The following is a 20,115-nucleotide window of genomic DNA, read 5'->3' as shown; positions in this document are numbered from 1 at the left end:
ATGTTAAAAATATAGTTAACTATGTTTGAACTTAAACAGGTACTGATATAAATGAATTAAAATATTAGTAAAAGTCTTACATTAGCCAAAAAGAGCAAGGCTTTCCTAAAGTCACCCGAGGTCTCCGAACTGATGTCATCTCCAAGGCTTTTGCCATATACTGTAAGACAAAAGAATGTTGTGGGCTTTTGAAATTATGTCTCAAAAACATAATTTTATCAAGACATAATCCTATATAACATCAAGTCAGCATAGCCAGATGTTAAGGGTTAATTTGTCTTGGTTGGAAAGTCGAATGACCATCTGGCTGGAGAGATGTAGACGGTGGGTGAAGGGATTTTTTTTTTCCTCCTAGAGACAATACTATTTTGAAGTTCTACAGGTGGTCAAACACCATTATTCAGACTTCAATAAGCAGGTAAACATATACAAGGTCTGGACATGACAATAGAGGAACCAAACTGATTGTCTGAGAGCTTACCCAAACCTTGTAGAGAGTGTGATAAACCAACAGACCTCTGAAACTATCACAATATACTATTGTCCACCAAGGGTGAAAGCATTAACAGTTGTTTACCGTGATTCCAATACAAGAGCCAGGCAAACAGAGTTTTTCCCTACACATAGAAAATGTTGGTTCTAAAACAAAGAAGTGAAATTCAGGACATTTAAGTCTAAAAATTGACTGTATATAATTACAAAGATATACTACAAAAACATATTATAAATGAGATGTTATAAAGGATAGGTTTTACACACCACTAAATATTCAGCAATGGGAACTATATATCACTAACTTGAGTATTGAGATGATGGAAAGTAAGATGTATTATAAACTAGCATTAGTTACATGTCTTATCAGGAAACAAACAGGATGGTATTTTAAGAAGGAATAACTGAATATACACCTATATTCCATGGTCCCTATTTAGAATATTATAGGTATGATCACTTATATCTGGAAAAAGACGTATATTTGATCCCTGAAATTACCTTAAGATTCCACCCGAGGTATGAGTCATCTCAAATACTCAAATTGTTCTATGATACATGACCGCCACCTGGCGGGCAGGTGAGAAATAGCTTATGTACACACATTTCTCAACTAGCCAATCAGGAAGCCTGGTGGGAAGGTATCTTAGAACAATGGATTAGTGGATATAAAAAGCCCATGCACCTTTAAAAAAAAAAAAACCTCATCAAGAAAAAACTCATCAAAAGAAAAGACCTCAGCAAAAGAAAACCTGACTGAAGAAAAACCTGATTCTGAATAACTACTCTTCCATACTTTCAAACTTCCTAAAACTTTAACTAAATTTCTAAACCTCTATCCTTATAACTTCCTACATTCTCCCATACTGAATAGCTATCACTTGCCCTATAATATCATTTCTAAAGGAGTTCCACTGCCAGCTAAATCCACGGGAGAGTTGCCTAGTCTGAATGCCGGGTGCGGTGAGATTGTTTATTTGATTTTGTATTACCTATTTTCTCTGTTGTGTGGAATCATAAAATTACCTTAGTGTATCACAACAATATTGGGTAGTTAGATATATGTAGAGAGATCCTGTTTTACTGTTAAAAATTGTTTGTTGCCATATTATAATTTTTTTCCCATATTTCATAATTTATTGAATATTAATAATCAAGAGTATAAAATATCAAGGGCTAGCTTCTTGCAATCCTATGGCCACGGCTTGTGAGAATATAACCTTTGAGATACTCGAAATTATTAATTATTAATAAATTTAATAAATAATCAGATCATTTAAAAATTGTGATATTGATGTAATTAGTTAGAAACCTTATTATTGTGTCTTACATTGGTAGGATATGTTTTTGATTGTGTGTACCAATATTCATTTATCACCAGTCTTTTGCGTTTTGTGTTAATATATATATATAATTTTTGTACATAAATACATTTTTATATTTATCTATTATAAGGCAAATTTTGTGTGTATGGTACGAAATCATATTGGCTAAAAGAATTCAAGGTATAATAATAAGTGGTGATCAAATTATCAAGGTGTCCAAATTATTGGTTCACTAAATATTTGCCGTATTTTAACGGCTGGAGGCACTGTAATATTTCATCTAAGGGAAAGGGACACGCCCTTTATAAATAATATATATCCTTACATAAACCACCACAGGATAAATTTGGAGGCACTGCTGAGATCCATAGAAATCGTACCATAATACAAAACGCACTGGTGATTGGATATTTGTACACTTTATCAAACATATATTTTGTATCAAAATGGCATCCAGTAATCACAGATCCACCTCTTCCAAGCATAACGAGGAAAATATGGCGGCTCAAGGCATTGAGCAGGAAGCTCTGAAGCCAGCTCGGAAAGCTGCCGGTGCTTGGCAGAAGTATGTTGAATGTGAAGTAATAGATTACCTCCGCAAGAGATTAAGTTTGGGGGATAGCAATAATGAATTCGTGGATGAAGAGAAAAGGCAGGCTATGAGCACCTTTGAGGACCTGTTCAACCAAAAGGGCCAGGTTGTTGAGTTTTTAATGGCATTTGCTAGAGTAGAAAGTGATAGAAGCCGTGACAGACTTCTCCTGGAAGCTTGGCCCATGTTATGGTTTATGACCGCTGGAGCTGCCCAGCGAACCATGACTTTAAGGGAAGAGTTGTCAGAGGCCCGCCTCTTGTTAGAAAGCAAAAATCAGGACATTGAGTCTTTGAAAGGGAAGCTTGGTCATGCCGGTATTCGTTTAGACGAATGCCAGAAATATTATGATAGATTGGTCAGAGACTTTCGAAGTGCTCAGGACCTGTATGAAAGAAACTTTCAGGAATTAAAACAAACTTCAAGAGAAGTATCAGGACTTAAAAGATGAGGTGGAGTACTTCAGATCAGAAAGGTTATCTCCTGTCAAAATTAAAGTTCACCCAGGGGATAAGCATGACCAGTCAGAACTTACATTGATAAAATCTGAGCAGAAAACTCTGGAGGAGCAGATTATGAGGTTGACGGCCCAAATAAATTCTGGGGTCCAAAACCGGACCAACCCAGTCAAGCCGGAGGCTGATGAGCGGAGATACCCGCATCACAGCGAAGTATCGGATAGTGAGGCAGGGTCAGAATTTAGGTCACCTCCTAAGCTTTTAAGATACACTCCAGAGCGCTCAGAAGAAAAGTATGAGGTTTCATATAGACAGGAAGGGAAATCCCAGGGGTCATTCAGGAGATAGGACACCCCAAAGGTCATTAAGTTCCTGAAGGACACTATTCCTATGTTTTCTAAGAAAGGGTCCCTTGAGATCACCGAACACATGAAAACATATGAACAGACGTTAGAGATTCTGGGCATTAGAGATGACCACACCAAAATAGAATTGCTGCCATGGGTGTTTGAAGAGAAATACCGGCAATTCTTTGAGACCTTGAGGGCCTATTCCAATCAGTCCTGGAGAGAGGTTAAACATAAGTGCCACATGGAATTTGGGCCTTATAAAACTGTAACCTCTGCCAAGGCTGCGGCCTACAATTTAAAGTGTGGTCCTCACCAAAGCCCTGCAGAATTTCTGGCTGTCCTCAGAAATGCCTATTTCCTGGCTGAAAAGGAATCCTAACCAGCCAGAATTCAAAACCCTATTCTATGAAGCATTACCTGCTTACATAAAATTGGGACTTGCAAAGGATTACAGAAAGGGATGCTCTCTTGATTGGTGGGTGAGGGAGAGTGACTATTTATTCTCAATCCAACAGTCCAGTGAGGGCGGGATAAAAAGAGAACCCAAAAATAGCCCCAAGATAGTAGCAACCACTACCGTTTCCCCTCCAAATCCAAATTTGCAGGCAGAGAAGAAATCATATGCGGAAGTAGTCCGTGGGGGTAAAACCAATGGTTCCCCTAGATTTGTACCTCAAACCCAGCAAGTGAAGGAGGTCCATAACTTTGCACCCCAAAACCAGTGGGTGAGAAAGGATAGACAAAAGCTAGGGAACTACGGTAGTGGAAGTGAGAAGAATAAAAAGTATGGTAAGGGCCAGTACAGTGATGAGAATCAAAGGAGTCAATGGTATCCTCGGAGGTTCTATTATCCTCGCCAAAACCAACATGGGAATTTTTATGGGAACCCCAATTTCAACAGGAACCATAATTACAATAAGAATCCCAATTTTAATAAGAACTCCGACTTCCAAAGATTTCCTCCACGCCAAGAACACCCTCAAGCTCAAAGGGGGGAAACAGTACCCCAGGCTCCCTTTAATAACAGGGAGACCCCAAAACCTCAGAGAGAACAATGGCGTCGGGACCAGAGCAGTAGTTCTGACTCTGAGTCTCATTACCAGTCCCGGCCAAAATATAAGCGTAAGTATAGGAAAAGGGAGAATCAACAGAATGATTCCTCTGAGCGTATTGGACAAATAGAGGCACAGGTCAGCAAAATGGCTGAACAAATGGACAGGCTTGTCACTCAATTTCCATCCAATCCTTTTTTAGGAGCAGCTCCTGTGACCAACCAAGGGTCACAGAATTAACATGCAACCAAGCCTTAAACCAACAGGGGAGAACACTGAGTCGAATGATAGGAGATGTGTGTACCGTCCCTGACACGCCTACTAATAGAGAATCTAGTTCTCAGGCAAAGGGGGACCATTTGTTGGTTATTAACGATTCTCCTGCTTTTCAGTGTCCATCTATTGCCCCTAATATAGTCGCGGCATCGGAAGTCGTCGGGATTGACAAGCCAGACGGAGCACCAACTTCTAGTTGTGCTTCTGTCTTGAGACAGTCCAAGAATCCCACCAGGGAGGATAAGGGTGATGTGTCCACCACATGCGGTGACACAAGAGCTAGTCATATGTCATTGAAGGGCCCACAGATCTTCAACCACACCAATTTCATGTGTGAGCTGACTGAATCTGATGGGAGATATTATGCCACAGTACAGGTGCAGGATGCCAGTGATCTTTCTATTGTCGGCCTAATAGACACTGGATCCCAAGCAACCATCATGTCACAGGGACATTTTGATAAAGTGGCTAATGTCATGCCCACCAAGCCGAGACTTAAAAGCTTTGACAGCTCATTAATTGGTGTAGGTGGAGACCCGTTACAAGTCATGGGTACTGCCTGGCTTAAACTGAAACTGGGTAATAAGGAACTGAGACACCCCATCATCATTGCTAGCATATCCCAGCACCACATGATAATTGGGATGGACTTTCTAAAAAGGCTGAACACAATAGTTGACTGTGTGAACCAAGTACTGTGGTCACAGGTAAATACCCCGATTAAGTATGGGAAACTTAAAACTCCCCATTCCCGACAACACTGCCACCTGGTGGAAGAAAGGCCTGGATCATTAGAAATCCATTTCAGGAATAGCCAACTTCCTGATGTAACGGTTATCAAACCTGATGACTATAACCCTATCAGAAGAGATGAACACATTTTTAGAATTCCCCAAGATAAAATAAAAGATATTTCCCTCCAAGATGACATCCTTACGATATCTTTTCATCAGGAGGATAAACCAAGAAAAGGGGGAGATCATACCCAATTCTTGACAGGTATTGAAAGGGTTAACAGCGACTTGTTTATCCCCATCCGGATAAATGGTCTTAATAGGTCAAAATATGCCAAACTAGATTTGAGACAGGAACACAGCTTTGTAAGCCATGGGCTGATAAAACACCTGACCGAAATGGAAATGATCCGTTTCTCCACACCTCAGCGTCATTGGATTTCAGACTCCCTTGATGACTCTGATGATCACAATTCAATGGCTAGGTGTCTCTTAAACGTCACTGTAGGAAGCAAAACAGCCACCCATGTGTTCCTAGTCTTGGATAATCCCCAAACTAAAATTTATTTTGGCAACGATGTGTTACATCGATTTGCAATGCAAGTCGACCTAATTAATGACTGTTTATGGAGTCGACTAAAGGGGGACCCCGAAAAATACCAAAATCTGGACTTAGCTTTAAAATCCCAGCAACAGATGCCTTATGCTGTTGAAGTCCAGGTAGCCCAAAAGATTACAATTCCTAAGGGCATAAATAATTTCATACTCCCCATCCAAGTTAAAAAGGGACATAGACTGAAGGGGTCAGATGCATTAGTATGCCTCTCCCATAAAATGCAGGGGGAAGGACTGAACATTACACACACACGCCCCTAGTCAACACACATCAATCCCCGATGTACATTTACATACATAATCTGTCCAATCAGGACATCATCTTACCCAAAGAGACCCTTATTGGTCTAGCGGTAGAGACTGAATATTATACCTTTGGGGTCACTAACCAGGTGATTGGACTCATCCCCGATGAATATTTGTCGGAGGAACAATTAATTGAACAAACATTCCATTCATTACCAGAGGGTATTTTCACCATAGAGTCCATTTATCCATTCGATTCTAAAGATGGCACCTGTCGAATCGAAGAGACATCAATTGTCTTTGATCACCCAATCAAAGAACAAGAGTACCCCAAAGAACCTGGATGGCAGGAGAACACACACACACATCACATACCCAATGACCTCACCACAAAACTTGAAGAAGCATATGAGATAGGTCAGCCGGAAAGCTTTCCTAGATTCAAGGAGTTAGTGGAAGAGATGGTGGCCCTCGCCGACGCGTGTTCCAATGATCTCGACCGACAATTGCTCCGAGAGCTTCTCCTTGAATTCCAAGAGATCTTTGCCAAGGATTCTTACGATTGTGGGACTACTGACCTACACATCGCTAGGATCCAAACAGATCCAGATGCCCCACCAGTATTCGTAAGACAGTATAGGTTACCATTAGCTTCCTATGAATCTCTAGCTGAGATTATCAGGAAGTTACATGAAAGGGGTATAATTAGGCCCATCCACAGCTCCTACAACCACCCGATCCTGGGTATTTTAAAACCCAATGGACAATGGCGTTTGTGCGCTGACCTCCGTCAGCTGAACAAACGTGTGTACATGTCAGGATGGCCTGTCCCATACATAGACCAGTGTCTAGCCCAGCTCCAAGGATCCCAGGTTTTTACAGCCTTGGATTGTGCACAGGGGTATTGGACCATAAAGGTGAGTGAGGAAGACCAATACAAACTGGCCTTCAGTTTTGGGAATCGACAATATTGTTGGGTACGAATGCCTTTCGGATTCATAAATTCCGGACATGAATTTGCTGTGTTCATGCACAAGGCCATGCCAGACGCCTTCGAAAGGGGGACGTTGGCATATGTGGACGATATCCTGATCAAAAGTACTGATATGGCCAAACACATTACAGAACTTCGGCATGTCCTGGGCCAATTAAAAGCAGCAGGAGTTAAACTGTCCTTACAAAAAGCCCAGTGGTGTCGCACGAAGGTAAACTTCCTAGGCCATGAAGTTACTGCTGAAGGTTTGAACCCACAAAAGAAGAAGGTTGAGGCGGTTCTGAACTGTAAAGTCCCTACTAACCTTAAAGAATTGAGATCATTCCTAGGTATGGTAAACTACTCGCGTAAGTTTATTGATAATTACGCCGAGATAAGCAAGCCGTTGCTTCACCTACTGAAGAAAGATGTCGGATGGTCGTGGGGTAAGAAACAGGAGGACGCCATGAAGGAATTAAAGGAACGTCTTACACAAGCGCCGTGTCTCGGATATCCCGAAGGGGGTAAAAATTTCTATCTAGAGACAGGGTTTACGCAGGTAAGTATGAGTTCCGTTCTTTACCAGAAACGTGATGATGTCAGTAAGGTGATTGCCTATGCCAGTAAAACTTTGTCCCCGGTTGAAGTAAAGTTCAGTGACTGTGAAAAAGCTCTATTGTCCACCGTGTGGGCATTACAGAATTTCCGCAGTTACATTCAGGGAGAGAGAATCATTGTTGAAACGGCACACCAGCCTTTACAGTATTTAAAGAGTGAACGTATCAAGGGAGGAAATGTGTCTAATAGCCGCATCACTACTTGGACTTTGTCTTTGCAAGGGTGGCCTCTTGAAATTCGGTACAAACAGAACAAGGAAAGTCCAGTAGCCCAGGGCCTAGCCGAGCTCCATGATTGTTCCGCAACTACGCCTGCTATGGAGGCCCCGGACACTGACTTTCTGGAAGAACAACTGTTCTCTCCCTACAAGGTTTATGATGAAGAATACTGTAAACAGCTGCCGTGTGTATATGTGGATGGTTGTGCTTTTCATCACAAGGATGGGGAACAGCTCCAACTAGTGGCAGGTATTGGAATCGTTTGGACCCAAGGTGTCACCCCAATTTCTGTGGGATACAAACTTGGACCAAAAAGCAGTCAGGTTGCTGAACTTACTGCAATTCTTAGAGCAGTTGAGATGGCTATAGAGTTCAACATTAAAGAGTGTGCCATCATAACCGATTCCAATTATGTCAGGAATAGTTTTGTGGAGTATTTCCCTAGCTGGAAGCGAAATAACATGAAAAAGAGTAATCACAAACCCGTGAAACATGGTAAGCTCTTTTGTCACATCGATGAACTGGTAAGGTCCAATGATCTCACCCTGCACTTCAAGAAGACCAAAGGCCACTCCAAGGTTCTAGGTGCCGAGAAAGAAGGGAACGATCTGGCCGATTCTTTAGCCAAGGAAGGGGCAATCACCGGTGAACTGTTAGACATTGATCAATTTTTAGGTACCGTACAGGTTGAAGCTGTCACCAGGCAACAGGCCAGAACAGCTGGTGATCCGAATACAATACAGTGGAGTCACGATTCTCCTAGTGAGGATTTAATTACTGCCCAAAAAGAAGACCCAATAATTGGCTTGTTTTATAGTCATATAGAAGATCCCAACCAAAATCCCATAAATAAGGAAGTATGTAGTGGGAAGGAGGATTTACGTATCTTAATGAAATCCAAATCCCAATTCTCTTTATACCAGGGATTGTTGATACGAACCTCAAAGGGTGGCGTACAACAATGGGTCGTCCCACTTAAATTTAGAGGTTTGATGCTACAGCATGCCCATGATGCTCCCACTTCCGGTCATCGTGGAGAGAAGATCACGTATGAGATCCTGCGGGATTATGCCTACTGGCCTCATATGTTACGTGATGTGAAGGAGTACTGCCAAGGTTGCCTAATATGTCCCCAATTTCAACCTACCAAGCCAACTCACAGAGCACCTCTCCAGAAGAGGGGGATATGTATGCCTTGGTCAGACCTTCAAATGGATTTTATTGGGCCCGTAACAAAATCTTCACGAGGAAATCGGTATATGTTAACAGTTACATGTTTATTCACCAAGTATGTCGAATGTATACCAGCACCAAATAATAGCTCCAAGACATGTGCTGCATTGCTAATAAATCATGTATTTTCACGTTTTGGTCTACCACAGAGGATAGAGTCTGATAGAGGATCGCACTTCACTAGCGAAGTGATGGCCAAATTGTGGAAAATTTTGGGGGTTAAAAGGAAATTGCATATTGCCTATCGGCCAGCCTCTAGTGGTGGGGTAGAACGATACAATCAGACCATCGTTAACGTCCTTAAGAAATTTGTTAAGGAAACAGGCAAGGATTGGGATGTCAAACTCCCGCTGGTCCTGATGGCGTTGAGGGCTACTCCGAATACAGTTACAAAAATGTCATCTTTTGAACTGATGACAGGTAGACGGATGGTACTGCCCCAGTACTTATTGTATCGCACTACAGATCAAAATTTGATCAATGCCACCACCACACACCAGTACATAGAGGATTTACGTAAACATCTGCAATATGCTTTTGCCTTTGCCCAGCGAAATTTGGAAAGAGCTGCAACTAGTGCTAAGACATACTATGATCTCAAAACCTCCAAGAAGGAATATGAGATTGGTGACAAAGTCTATCTATACAACTTTGCAAGAGACCAGATCAAGGAACGGAAATTCCTTCCATCTTGGAAAGGTCCGTTCTCTATCATTGATAAAATCTCTCCGGTCGCATATAAATTGCAGGTTACCCGGTATGGTGAAATCAGTGATAGATGGGTGCACATCAACCAATTACGTGCTTGCCATCCAAAGTCTCAATTGCAGTTGTTGGAAGACTAACCCACCAGTTCCTATCTGGAGATATTGAGATCATTATTAAATTTCCTTTAAACATATAATTCATCTTGTTCCTTACAGGATCCAGTAATATAATTTTATGTATATCCAATACTTAAACTGTTCATTTTAATAATTTAGAAAGGAAGGCCCAGACAATGACCAGACCGGCGATCGGAGGTGTCAATGACCAGACCCTAGAAGGAAGCTATAATGTCCTGTGGGAAAGACCAGATGCCAGAGATCGATCCGGAGACGATAACCTGATGTCCCAGGCCACCAAGGGCCAGTCCAGAGGAAAAGACCCGCCTAGGAGACCGTCTAAGAGACCTGTCGTGCGGAGGACCCATGGACCCCAAGGTGGATGTGCCAGGCCAGGCCGGCCTCATCACAAGACCAGGATCGTCATCAGAAGTGTCCATCTAAAGACGCCGAGTCAAGTTGAGGACCAACCAGCATCACCGCTGCCATTTTATTATTAAAAAAAAAAAAAAAATTTTTTTTTTGTATTTCATTCACTTCACCGGAGAAGACGAACGATCACTCTAGCCAAAAGTCCCACTCATGTTTTGCAACACAGACACCCATCTACACGTGCCTGTACCCCCAAAAAAAGGGGGATTTGTTGTGGGCTTTTGAAATTATGTCTCAAAAACATAATTTTATCAAGACATAATCCTATATAACATCAAGTCAGCATAGCCGGATGTTAAGGGTTAATTTGTCTTGGTTGGAAAGTCGAATGACCATCTGGCTGGAGAGATGTAGACGGTGGGTGAAGGGATTTTTTTTTTCCTCCTAGAGACAATACTATTTTGAAGTTCTACAGGTGGTCAAACACCATTATTCAGACTTCAATAAGCAGGTAAACATATACAAGGTCTGGACATGACAATAGAGGAACCAGACTGATTGTCTGAGAGCTTACCCAAACCTTGTAGAGAGTGTGATAAACCAACAGACCTCTGAAACTATCACAATATACTATTGTCCACCAAGGGTGAAAGCATTAACAGTTGTTTACCGTGATTCCAATACAAGAGCCAGGCAAACAGAGTTTTTCCCTACACATAGAAAATGTTGGTTCTAAAACAAAGAAGTGAAATTCAGGACATTTAAGTCTAAAAATTGACTGTATATAATTACAAAGATATACTACAAAAACATATTATAAATGAGATGTTATAAAGGATAGGTTTTACACACCACTAAATATTCAGCAATGGGAACTATATATCACTAACTTGAGTATTGAGATGATGGAAAGTAAGATGTATTATAAACTAGCATTAGTTACATGTCTTATCAGGAAACAAACAGGATGGTATTTTAAGAAGGAATAACTGAATATACACCTATATTCCATGGTCCCTATTTAGAATATTATAGGTATGATCACTTATATCTGGAAAAAGACGTATATTTGATCCCTGAAATTACCTTAAGATTCCACCCGAGGTATGAGTCATCTCAAATACTCAAATTGTTCTATGATACATGACCGCCACCTGGCGGGCAGGTGAGAAATAGCTTATGTACACACATTTCTCAACTAGCCAATCAGGAAGCCTGGTGGGAAGGTATCTTAGAACAATGGATTAGTGGATATAAAAAGCCCATGCACCTTTAAAAAAAAAAAAACCTCATCAAGAAAAAACTCATCAAAAGAAAAGACCTCAGCAAAAGAAAACCTGACTGAAGAAAAACCTGATTCTGAATAACTACTCTTCCATACTTTCAAACTTCCTAAAACTTTAACTAAATTTCTAAACCTCTATCCTTATAACTTCCTACATTCTCCCATACTGAATAGCTATCACTTGCCCTATAATATCATTTCTAAAGGCGTTCCACTGCCAGCTAAATCCACGGGAGAGTTGCCTAGTCTGAATGCCGGGTGCGGTGAGATTGTTTATTTGATTTTGTATTACCTATTTTCTCTGTTGTGTGGAATCATAAAATTACCTTAGTGTATCACAACAATATTGGGTAGTTAGATATATGTAGAGAGATCCTGTTTTACTGTTAAAAATTGTTTGTTGCCATATTATAATTTTTTTCCCATATTTCATAATTTATTGAATATTAATAATCAAGAGTATAAAATATCAAGGGCTAGCTTCTTGCAATCCTATGGCCACGGCTTGTGAGAATATAACCTTTGAGATACTCGAAATTATTAATTATTAATAAATTTAATAAATAATCAGATCATTTAAAAATTGTGATATTGATGTAATTAGTTAGAAACCTTATTATTGTGTCTTACATTGGTAGGATATGTTTTTGATTGTGTGTACCAATATTCATTTATCACCAGTCTTTTGCGTTTTGTGTTAATATATATATAATTTTTGTACATAAATAAATTTTTATATTTATCTATTATAAGGCAAATTTTGTGTGTATGGTACGAAATCATATTGGCTAAAAGAATTCAAGGTATAATAATAAGTGGTGATCAAATTATCAAGGTGTCCAAATTATTGGTTCACTAAATATTTGCCGTATTTTAACGGCTGGAGGCACTGTAATATTTCATCTAAGGGAAAGGGACACGCCCTTTATAAATAATATATATCCTTACATAAACCACCACAAGAACAATGCAGTAATAGGGAGCTGCAGACATCTTTAATTCTGCAAAGTGTTGGGCCACAGATAATCAAAGAGTTGCCAGTACTATAACTGTTCCAGGTGTTATGTGTGACAGGTGAGAAACATTTGGGCATAGGGGATCAACCAAATACAAAATGTGCACTACCACCGCTTATAACAGAGGGCTTTACTGACTTCATAATATTCACCTTCAGACACAATGGGGGAGATTTACTAAAACTGGAGCACTCAGACCCCACACTTACACTTACTTAGTGCAGCTAAATATTTAATTCCACGATTTTGGAAACAATCTGCCCTACTCTTGCTGATTGGAGGAGGGAGGTGTTTCAGACTATGGCTGAAAGATGGGTCCATGCTTCCAGTTATACACTGGAACAGTTTAAAGACATATGGGCAGGGTGGATCTATTATTCTCACAATTTACTGCAAAATGTAAAATCTTAGGGACGTGGAGGGCTGTTCTTTCCCTCTCTCCTCTGGCTCTTACATTTGGAGATTGCTAGTTAGTATTCAGGTACGGTTAGGTGAAATACCTCCAAGATTGTTTATAGGAATATAAGAATGCTTTGGCTGAAGCATATGTGACTTTCTGAATACTGAAAGTCTGTTAAAACACTTTTTTTCTTTTCTTTTTGCTTTTGTGAGTTTTCTTTTCTATTATTGTCTGATATCTCTATTCCAGAGGTCATTGACATGGTGTATGCCATTACAGAATACTGGAGGAGGTGTGAATTTTTGGTTAACTAGGAATAATTTGGATGTATTGTACGACTCTGCCCAGCTTGCAGACTGTACCTATAGAACCATTTTGCTGATGTACAGACATAGATGTTATATGATTGTAATTTTCTTGATGTCCTCAGACCTTCGTATGTTTGTTTGAAAACGTTAATAAAATGCGATTATACAAAATAAAAAAAACTGGAGCACTTTGAATGTGATGCAGCTGTACATGGTAGCCAATAGGCTTCTAACTTCAATTAAGCTTTGACAATAAAACCTGGAAGCTGTAAAAATATATATGACTGGCAAGCCAAACTATAAACTCAAAGTGTTTCTATGGATCGCCAACATTTAACACATAACTCAAACTGTGCAATCGAATAATACATTTAGAAATGTAGCGCTCCTTAATACCTTAAAATAAATAAATATATACTTGTAATTTGTGATAAACACATACCATAAACAATTTTTTTATAAAACAATTACAGTGACCATGATCTAAGTAAATAAAAAAAAATTTTCAAAATAAAAAATGTGGTTATTATTTTACTCTGAAAAATAGTCCCATCAATCAATAAGTGATCCAACAATAGTGACGTAGTGACTTATACATCATCAAATGGTGACTTTCCGTGATCCTCCAACCAGTAAAATTGTGCGCTCACCTCCTTCTATGCCTAAAAAATATGCTACACACGCTTGTGGTTCACACAACCTGGAACCTGCCAGAATAGTTGTATACCATGGATATGTGGTTCTTCCTATGGATAACACGGCTAGCCCCTAGTTAGCTGGATATCCCTGCAGGGATTAATCCCTCCCTGTGATAGCCATCACAACCCCCTGATGAAGCCACGTGACCTATGGCTTAACAGGTAGGGGTGGGACTATGACATCACTCGGCACCAGAAGAGATTAGACGGCAAGTACATGCCTAAGCAGCTGACAGAGGATTTATTGTTATCTAGCAATTTTATCTTATCTTAAAATGTGAGTGTAATAGAGATTGGTTTTGGAATAAAACACATTGTTTTAAGGATAAAGCACTATGTCTCCTATCTCCCTTTATTGCTGAGGAACAAATAAGGAGGAGAGAAGCAGGTGATTTCTGGCAGATCTTGTAGTTTCAATGGAACATGAGTGTGATCACTAAACTTGTAGTCTATTGATACTTCCTCCAGCTCTGCAACAGAAAGTCCGTACCTCAGTACAGGTAGGACGCTGGAGGAAGAGTGCAGGAGCCTGGCATTGCACCAGTGATCCACTGACTGCAGGTGCAATGCACATTTTTTTTTCCTGCAAAAATGTAAGTTATTATTTTTCTTCATAATTTGGCCTTATGGTGCATAATAAGCAGTTTTTGGCTCTGGTTATGGAGATTGCTATATTAGTGAATATGTTTGTGTCCAAAAGAAGTGCTACGAAATATTCATCATTGGGCCACCAGGGGTAGTATACATTTTTTATTTAGTTGGTTAAAAGTTTTCATGATTCTGAGTCAATTTGAAATATGGGGCTTAAATGTGAATAAAACATGTCATTTTCAACCTTTTCCTCACCCCCTTTTTTTCTGTTCTCAGTGTACGATATAATGTTGAATTAAATTATATATGTTAACCAGCACTCGAAGTTCATATTACTACAGATCTTCCAGCATGTTGGAAGACCTTATTGTAACCTAAAAGCCATTCGCTTTTCTATGGGGAACAGAAAAACAAGCTTTGGCTGTATTTGCCACATCAACACACTGAATGAATCCAAGTGAAGACTGTGGAAAGTCTCAATTCTCCTAGTATGTGAACAAAGATAGGCAGATGCTCTCACTCTTAGCAATACAGTGTGCCTGTCCATGATCAGCCTCACAGACAACAGAAACTGACATTTAATCTAAACATCTCTAGAGCTGGGGCACTATTGGAAAGATTACAGTTAAAATATAAAGCATTAACACGCTATGTAGTAAAAGCTTTGACTAATTGTACTATCCCCCTGGTTCATGCATGAGCGTGAAGGTTGTATCGGAGTCCCCTGGACATCTCCTACCTGCGTTGTTTTGTGGATGATCCAGCTCTGCTAATACAAATTAGCGATCAAAATAGTAACAGGAGAAGGGCTGCTGCTGCCTTAAAAAAACAAAAAAAAAAAAACAAAACAAAAACACTACTACTGCTAGTGGGGTATAACATGCAGCAGTTGTGTCTGTGCCTTAGTAAAGACACTCCATCAAAGTGACCGCCAGCAGAAAATAGTGGATTACAGAGGGACAGAAACTTGGTAGAAGCAAAGTGGTGACCTTCACAGTACTCTGACAACAGAACAGTAGGGTAAACAAGCTTGTAAACCCACACAGCAAAATACTTCCATTCTCAGGACTGAATGGCCGTCCATCCTGTTTGTTGAACTGATTTTAACCTCCCTAGCGGTCTGATTAAGTCAGTATTTCTGTGCTCAAAGTGGTACATTTTTTTTGCATGGAAATATGAAGTTTTTTTATTGTAGGCCTGTAATTTTTAGGAATAACTCACTGAAATCTGTCCGAACAAGAGTCTAGTAAACATCCCGGGTATGTTAAAATTTGAAACACGAAATCATAAATTAGAATTTAATAAAAAAATCATAAAATATAATACATTTAATTAATATAATCAAACCGAAAACACTGAAATTTGAAATATAGCGCCAAGTTTGCACATCACTGAGCAAAGGTCGCAAAATCATTTTCAGTGTCTGATGATGAATTTCCCCACAAATCATTATAACTCAATGCTGCAAGTGGTTCTAATTTACTATTGCTGTTCTCTAGCTGGTTTAAAACCGCTTTTGACCTAAAGGGACGCTTTTTGGACGCTATGGACATTTCTCAGTTCCCAGGCAGAAAGAACGGTAAAAATGCAGGCAGGGGACAGGACAAAGCAGTAGGGACAAAATGTACGTGAAATGGTTTGATACAGTAATGTTTTACTATGTGATTTTAGTGTGTTTAGTGAATGTCACATTTTGTCCTCATACGTCCTGACGTCGCAGGGACTGGAACCCGGAAGACAGTTGCCGGCATCGGCCAGAGGACATTGCCAGGGACACTGCAGGGGGAAGTAGTGGGAGCGCAGGACAAGGTAAATGCAGAACGGATCCCACAGCAACGCTGCAGTGTATTCCCGAGTATAGCTCGGGGTTACCGCTTGTGGTGCTGAAACTTTACCCCGAGCCAGGGAGGTTAACTTGCAAAATTATAAGGAAGTTGTTAAAAAGCACCATAATCATTCTTTAAAAGGAATCAATATAAATATAAGTGCAACTGATGACCTATTTTTGAAGGTACATTTTCTGGGGTTGCCACCTTTTTCCTTGCTTCAATACCAGAGTCACTGACCTACACTATATTACCAAAAAGTATTGGGACGCCTGCCTTTACATGTACATGAACTTTAATGGCATCCCAGTCTTTGTCCATAGGGTTCAATATTGAGTTGGCCCACCCTTTGCACCTATAACAGTTTCAATTCTTCTGGGAAGGCTGTCCACAAGGTTTAGGAGTGTGTCTATGGGAATGTTTGACCATTCTTCCAGAAGTGTATTTGTGAGGTCAGGCACTGATGTCGGATGAGAAGGCCTGGCTCACAGTCTCCACTCTAATTCATCCCAAAGGTGTTCTATCGAGTTGAGGTCAGGACGCTGTGCAGGCCCGTCAAGTTCCTCCACCCCAAACTCGCTCATCCATTCTTTATGAACCTTGCTTTATGAACTGGTGCGCAGTCATGTTGGAACAGGAAGGGGCCATCCCCAAACTGTTCCCACAAAGTTGGGATCATGAAATTGTCCAAAATGTGTTGGTATGCTGACACCTTAAAAGTTCCCTTCACTGGAACTAAAGGGCCAAGCTTGAACCCCTGAGAAACAACCTCACACCATAATCCCCCCTCCCCCAAACTTTACACTTGGCACAATGCAGTCAGGCAAGTACAGTTCACCAAACTGTTACAGTTCACACCAAACCCAGACACGTCCATGGGATTGCCAGACAGAGAAGCGTGATTCGTCACTCCAGAGAACACATATCCACTGCTCTAGAGTCTACTGGCAGTGTGCTTTACACCACTGCATCCAATGCTTTGCATTGCACTTAGTGATGTAGCTGCTCGGCCACGGAAACCCATTCCATGAAGCTGTCTACGCACTGTTGTTGTGCTAATCTGAAGGTCTTTAGCTTTGACTCAGACAGTTGGCGACTTCAAACGCACTGTGCGCTTCAGCATGCGCTGACCTCGCTCTGTCATTTTATGTGACCTACCACTTTGTGACTGAGTTGCTGTTTTTCCCAGTTGCTTCCACTTTGTAATAATACCACTAACAGTTCTATATTTAGTAGCAAGGAAATTTCACAAATGGACTTATTGCACAGGTGGTGACCTATCCCTGTACCATGTTTGAGCTCACTGAGCTCCTGAGAGCGACCCATTCTTTCACAAATGTTTGTAGAAACAGTCTGCATGCCTAGATGATTGATTTTATACACCTGTGACACCATGGAGACGATTGAAACACCCGAATCCAATGATTTGGAGGGGTATCCCAATACTTTTGGCAATATAGCGTATAACATACTGGGTGCCAGGAAGGGCAATATGCACATTCTCCTTCCAGATTAGTGTTGAAACCAGCAAATGGCAGCTTTCAGGTCCTCAATAAGAACACATGGATCCATGATCATTGGGGAAAAAAAAAAAAAAAAAAAAAAAAAACCTGTATGCCTGCACCCTTTAAAGAAAATAAAGCAAACAAGCAGCCAAAACTACTGTATAACATACCGGTGTAAAAAGCATCTCCAACTTCTTTCATTTGTTTGCTGGTTCTAGATGCGAAGATTTCAATTAAGATACTTTCAGTTGTCCCTGTTCCCTGGAATTCAGAAGAGAAAGTAAATGTACAGCAAGTTTATAAGAAAGCCCAAGCTTGTACAGCATATTGATAAAGTAAATAAACAAAAAGCACTTGCATTGCAGATTTGATCAAGCTACCCTCAGGCACTCCTGTCCACTGACAGGTAAACAAACAGAATATTTGGCTCAGGGAGGAAAATGGGGATAAGATAAGCAAATTCCATGGATTCTGCCCGTAATAGGGAAAGAATGGCAATCAAGACACCTCTTCTAATGTATCCGATATAATGTTGCAACATCCAGTGCTTTTCTGTAGTGTGTACACGACTTTAGCATGTATACAGTGGAAAACAATCTTGTGTGAGCTTCTTGAGCCTCGAAGGTGGTCTTACTTGGGAAGCTTAGCATACTGGTGATTTTGACAGCGGATGGGTAGACAGCCAATAGCAACAATATAACACCAACAAGTTCCTAACAATTCTGCACTTTAAAATGAATTACAAGAGTACATAGAGAAATTAGAGCAACCTACCACAGCCATCCAGGCTTCATCTCTCACCAGTGCAGAGCAGACAGAACAATCAAAAGCATGCATTGTACTTAAAGTGTATGTCTGGAAAAAATATTCAGTACATCTCTGCAACACACGCGTTTTCTATTTTCCTATGTTTTGTCTCCAGAAAAATGCCTGTTAATTCTGCCAGAAATCCTGTAAGTTCCTAATGTCCTACAGTGAGCGGACAGAACATCGCCTTTGCTGCACTGAAATATCTATCAGTACCGACAGCCTTGCCAAAGTTCTCTCTGCTGGACTACAGAACACCCCCTCTCTATTTCATAACATAAGGGGGAGGTGTTCTGCAATCCAACAGGGGAAAACGCAGGCAAGAATGACAACACTGCTAGGGATTTTAGTACAACAAAGACATTGCTAGCACGATCTATAGGTATTCTTTTGTATTTGTGGCATTTTAGATTGCTTTTCTACCACTGTATGTTATTAAATGGCAGATTGGTGGACAGGTATTTTGGCAGAGCTGTTGCATAAACAACCCTTAGGTGGTCAATGCACTTGTTAATGGCTGTGTACCTTGCGGTCATTGGATAGTTTGGTACACAGGCACTGTGTACAGAGCCCATTCCAATAGCTCTGTATCCTGTAATTGTTGTGATGACCAATCACAGCAATGAAAAATATATACAAAACAGTGTTGTTCCCTCCTTTTCTAACAAAGGAAGTAGAGGAATTGCATTTCCGAATGAGAAATGAATGATTTAGCAGCAGTTGCTAAACCAAGTATTAATTTTTCACTGAGGGAGATTTTTTTTTTTTTTTTTAACCCTTTCATGGCCCACTTCTCTCCTACACATCTGATCTCTATTGTATCTATGTAAACCTACAGATTACCCTTCACATCCCTTTTTTTTGCCCATCTACAAATTAACCTCCTCATCTGCATACCCTCACTGTATGTGACCAGTACCCATTCACCTCTTCCTCCTTCTGGAAATGACCTGCACAGGAAGTATAAAGTGCCCCATTCTCGAGCTCCATGACTGGCACAAAAATGGTCATTGTGGGGTGTTTGTACTGACCCAGCATATGTATTCTAACAGAAAGCCCTGTAAATATTTCTTTCAAAATGTTTTGTCCTTTTCATTTTAACTTTCTAAAAACAATAAATTAATTTGTGTAATGGTCAAAGTATCACAGCACAACAAACTGTAAAACAGTCTGATAATGAAGACAAGAGACAAAACATGGGTATGTACTGCATTTTTTTTTATGCATAAATAAATTAAATATTTGTGCAGTGCATTATTGAACAAACCCTGAAGTAAAATTGACAGCATGTACAACTTTAA

The 20,115-nt window shown here is 40.2% G+C and overlaps 1 protein-coding gene across 2 annotated transcripts in view; it reads right to left on the bottom strand.

Moving 5' to 3' along the window:
* The window catches only part of ANXA3 (annexin A3), an 80,592-nt gene that overhangs the window by 24,550 nt on the left and 35,927 nt on the right, over positions 1 to 20,115 (bottom strand). For both annotated transcript variants that reach the window (XM_089676226.1, XM_089676235.1), the window contains exons 6-7: positions 18,178 to 18,268; positions 81 to 160 (exon numbers count right to left, since the gene is read on the bottom strand). In XM_089676226.1, the coding sequence (XP_089532352.1) occupies positions 81 to 160; positions 18,178 to 18,268 (171 nt within the window). The remainder of the gene's footprint in view (positions 1 to 80; positions 161 to 18,177; positions 18,269 to 20,115) is intronic.

Source organism: Staurois parvus, unplaced genomic scaffold (assembly GCF_062004578.1).
Source record: "Staurois parvus isolate SC_StPar_1 unplaced genomic scaffold, SC_StPar_1.0 ptg000013l, whole genome shotgun sequence".
Taxonomy (NCBI): domain Eukaryota; kingdom Metazoa; phylum Chordata; class Amphibia; order Anura; family Ranidae; genus Staurois; species Staurois parvus.
The sequence above is the reverse complement of the archived record's forward strand: the minus strand, read 5'-3'. Positions and strand labels throughout refer to the sequence as shown.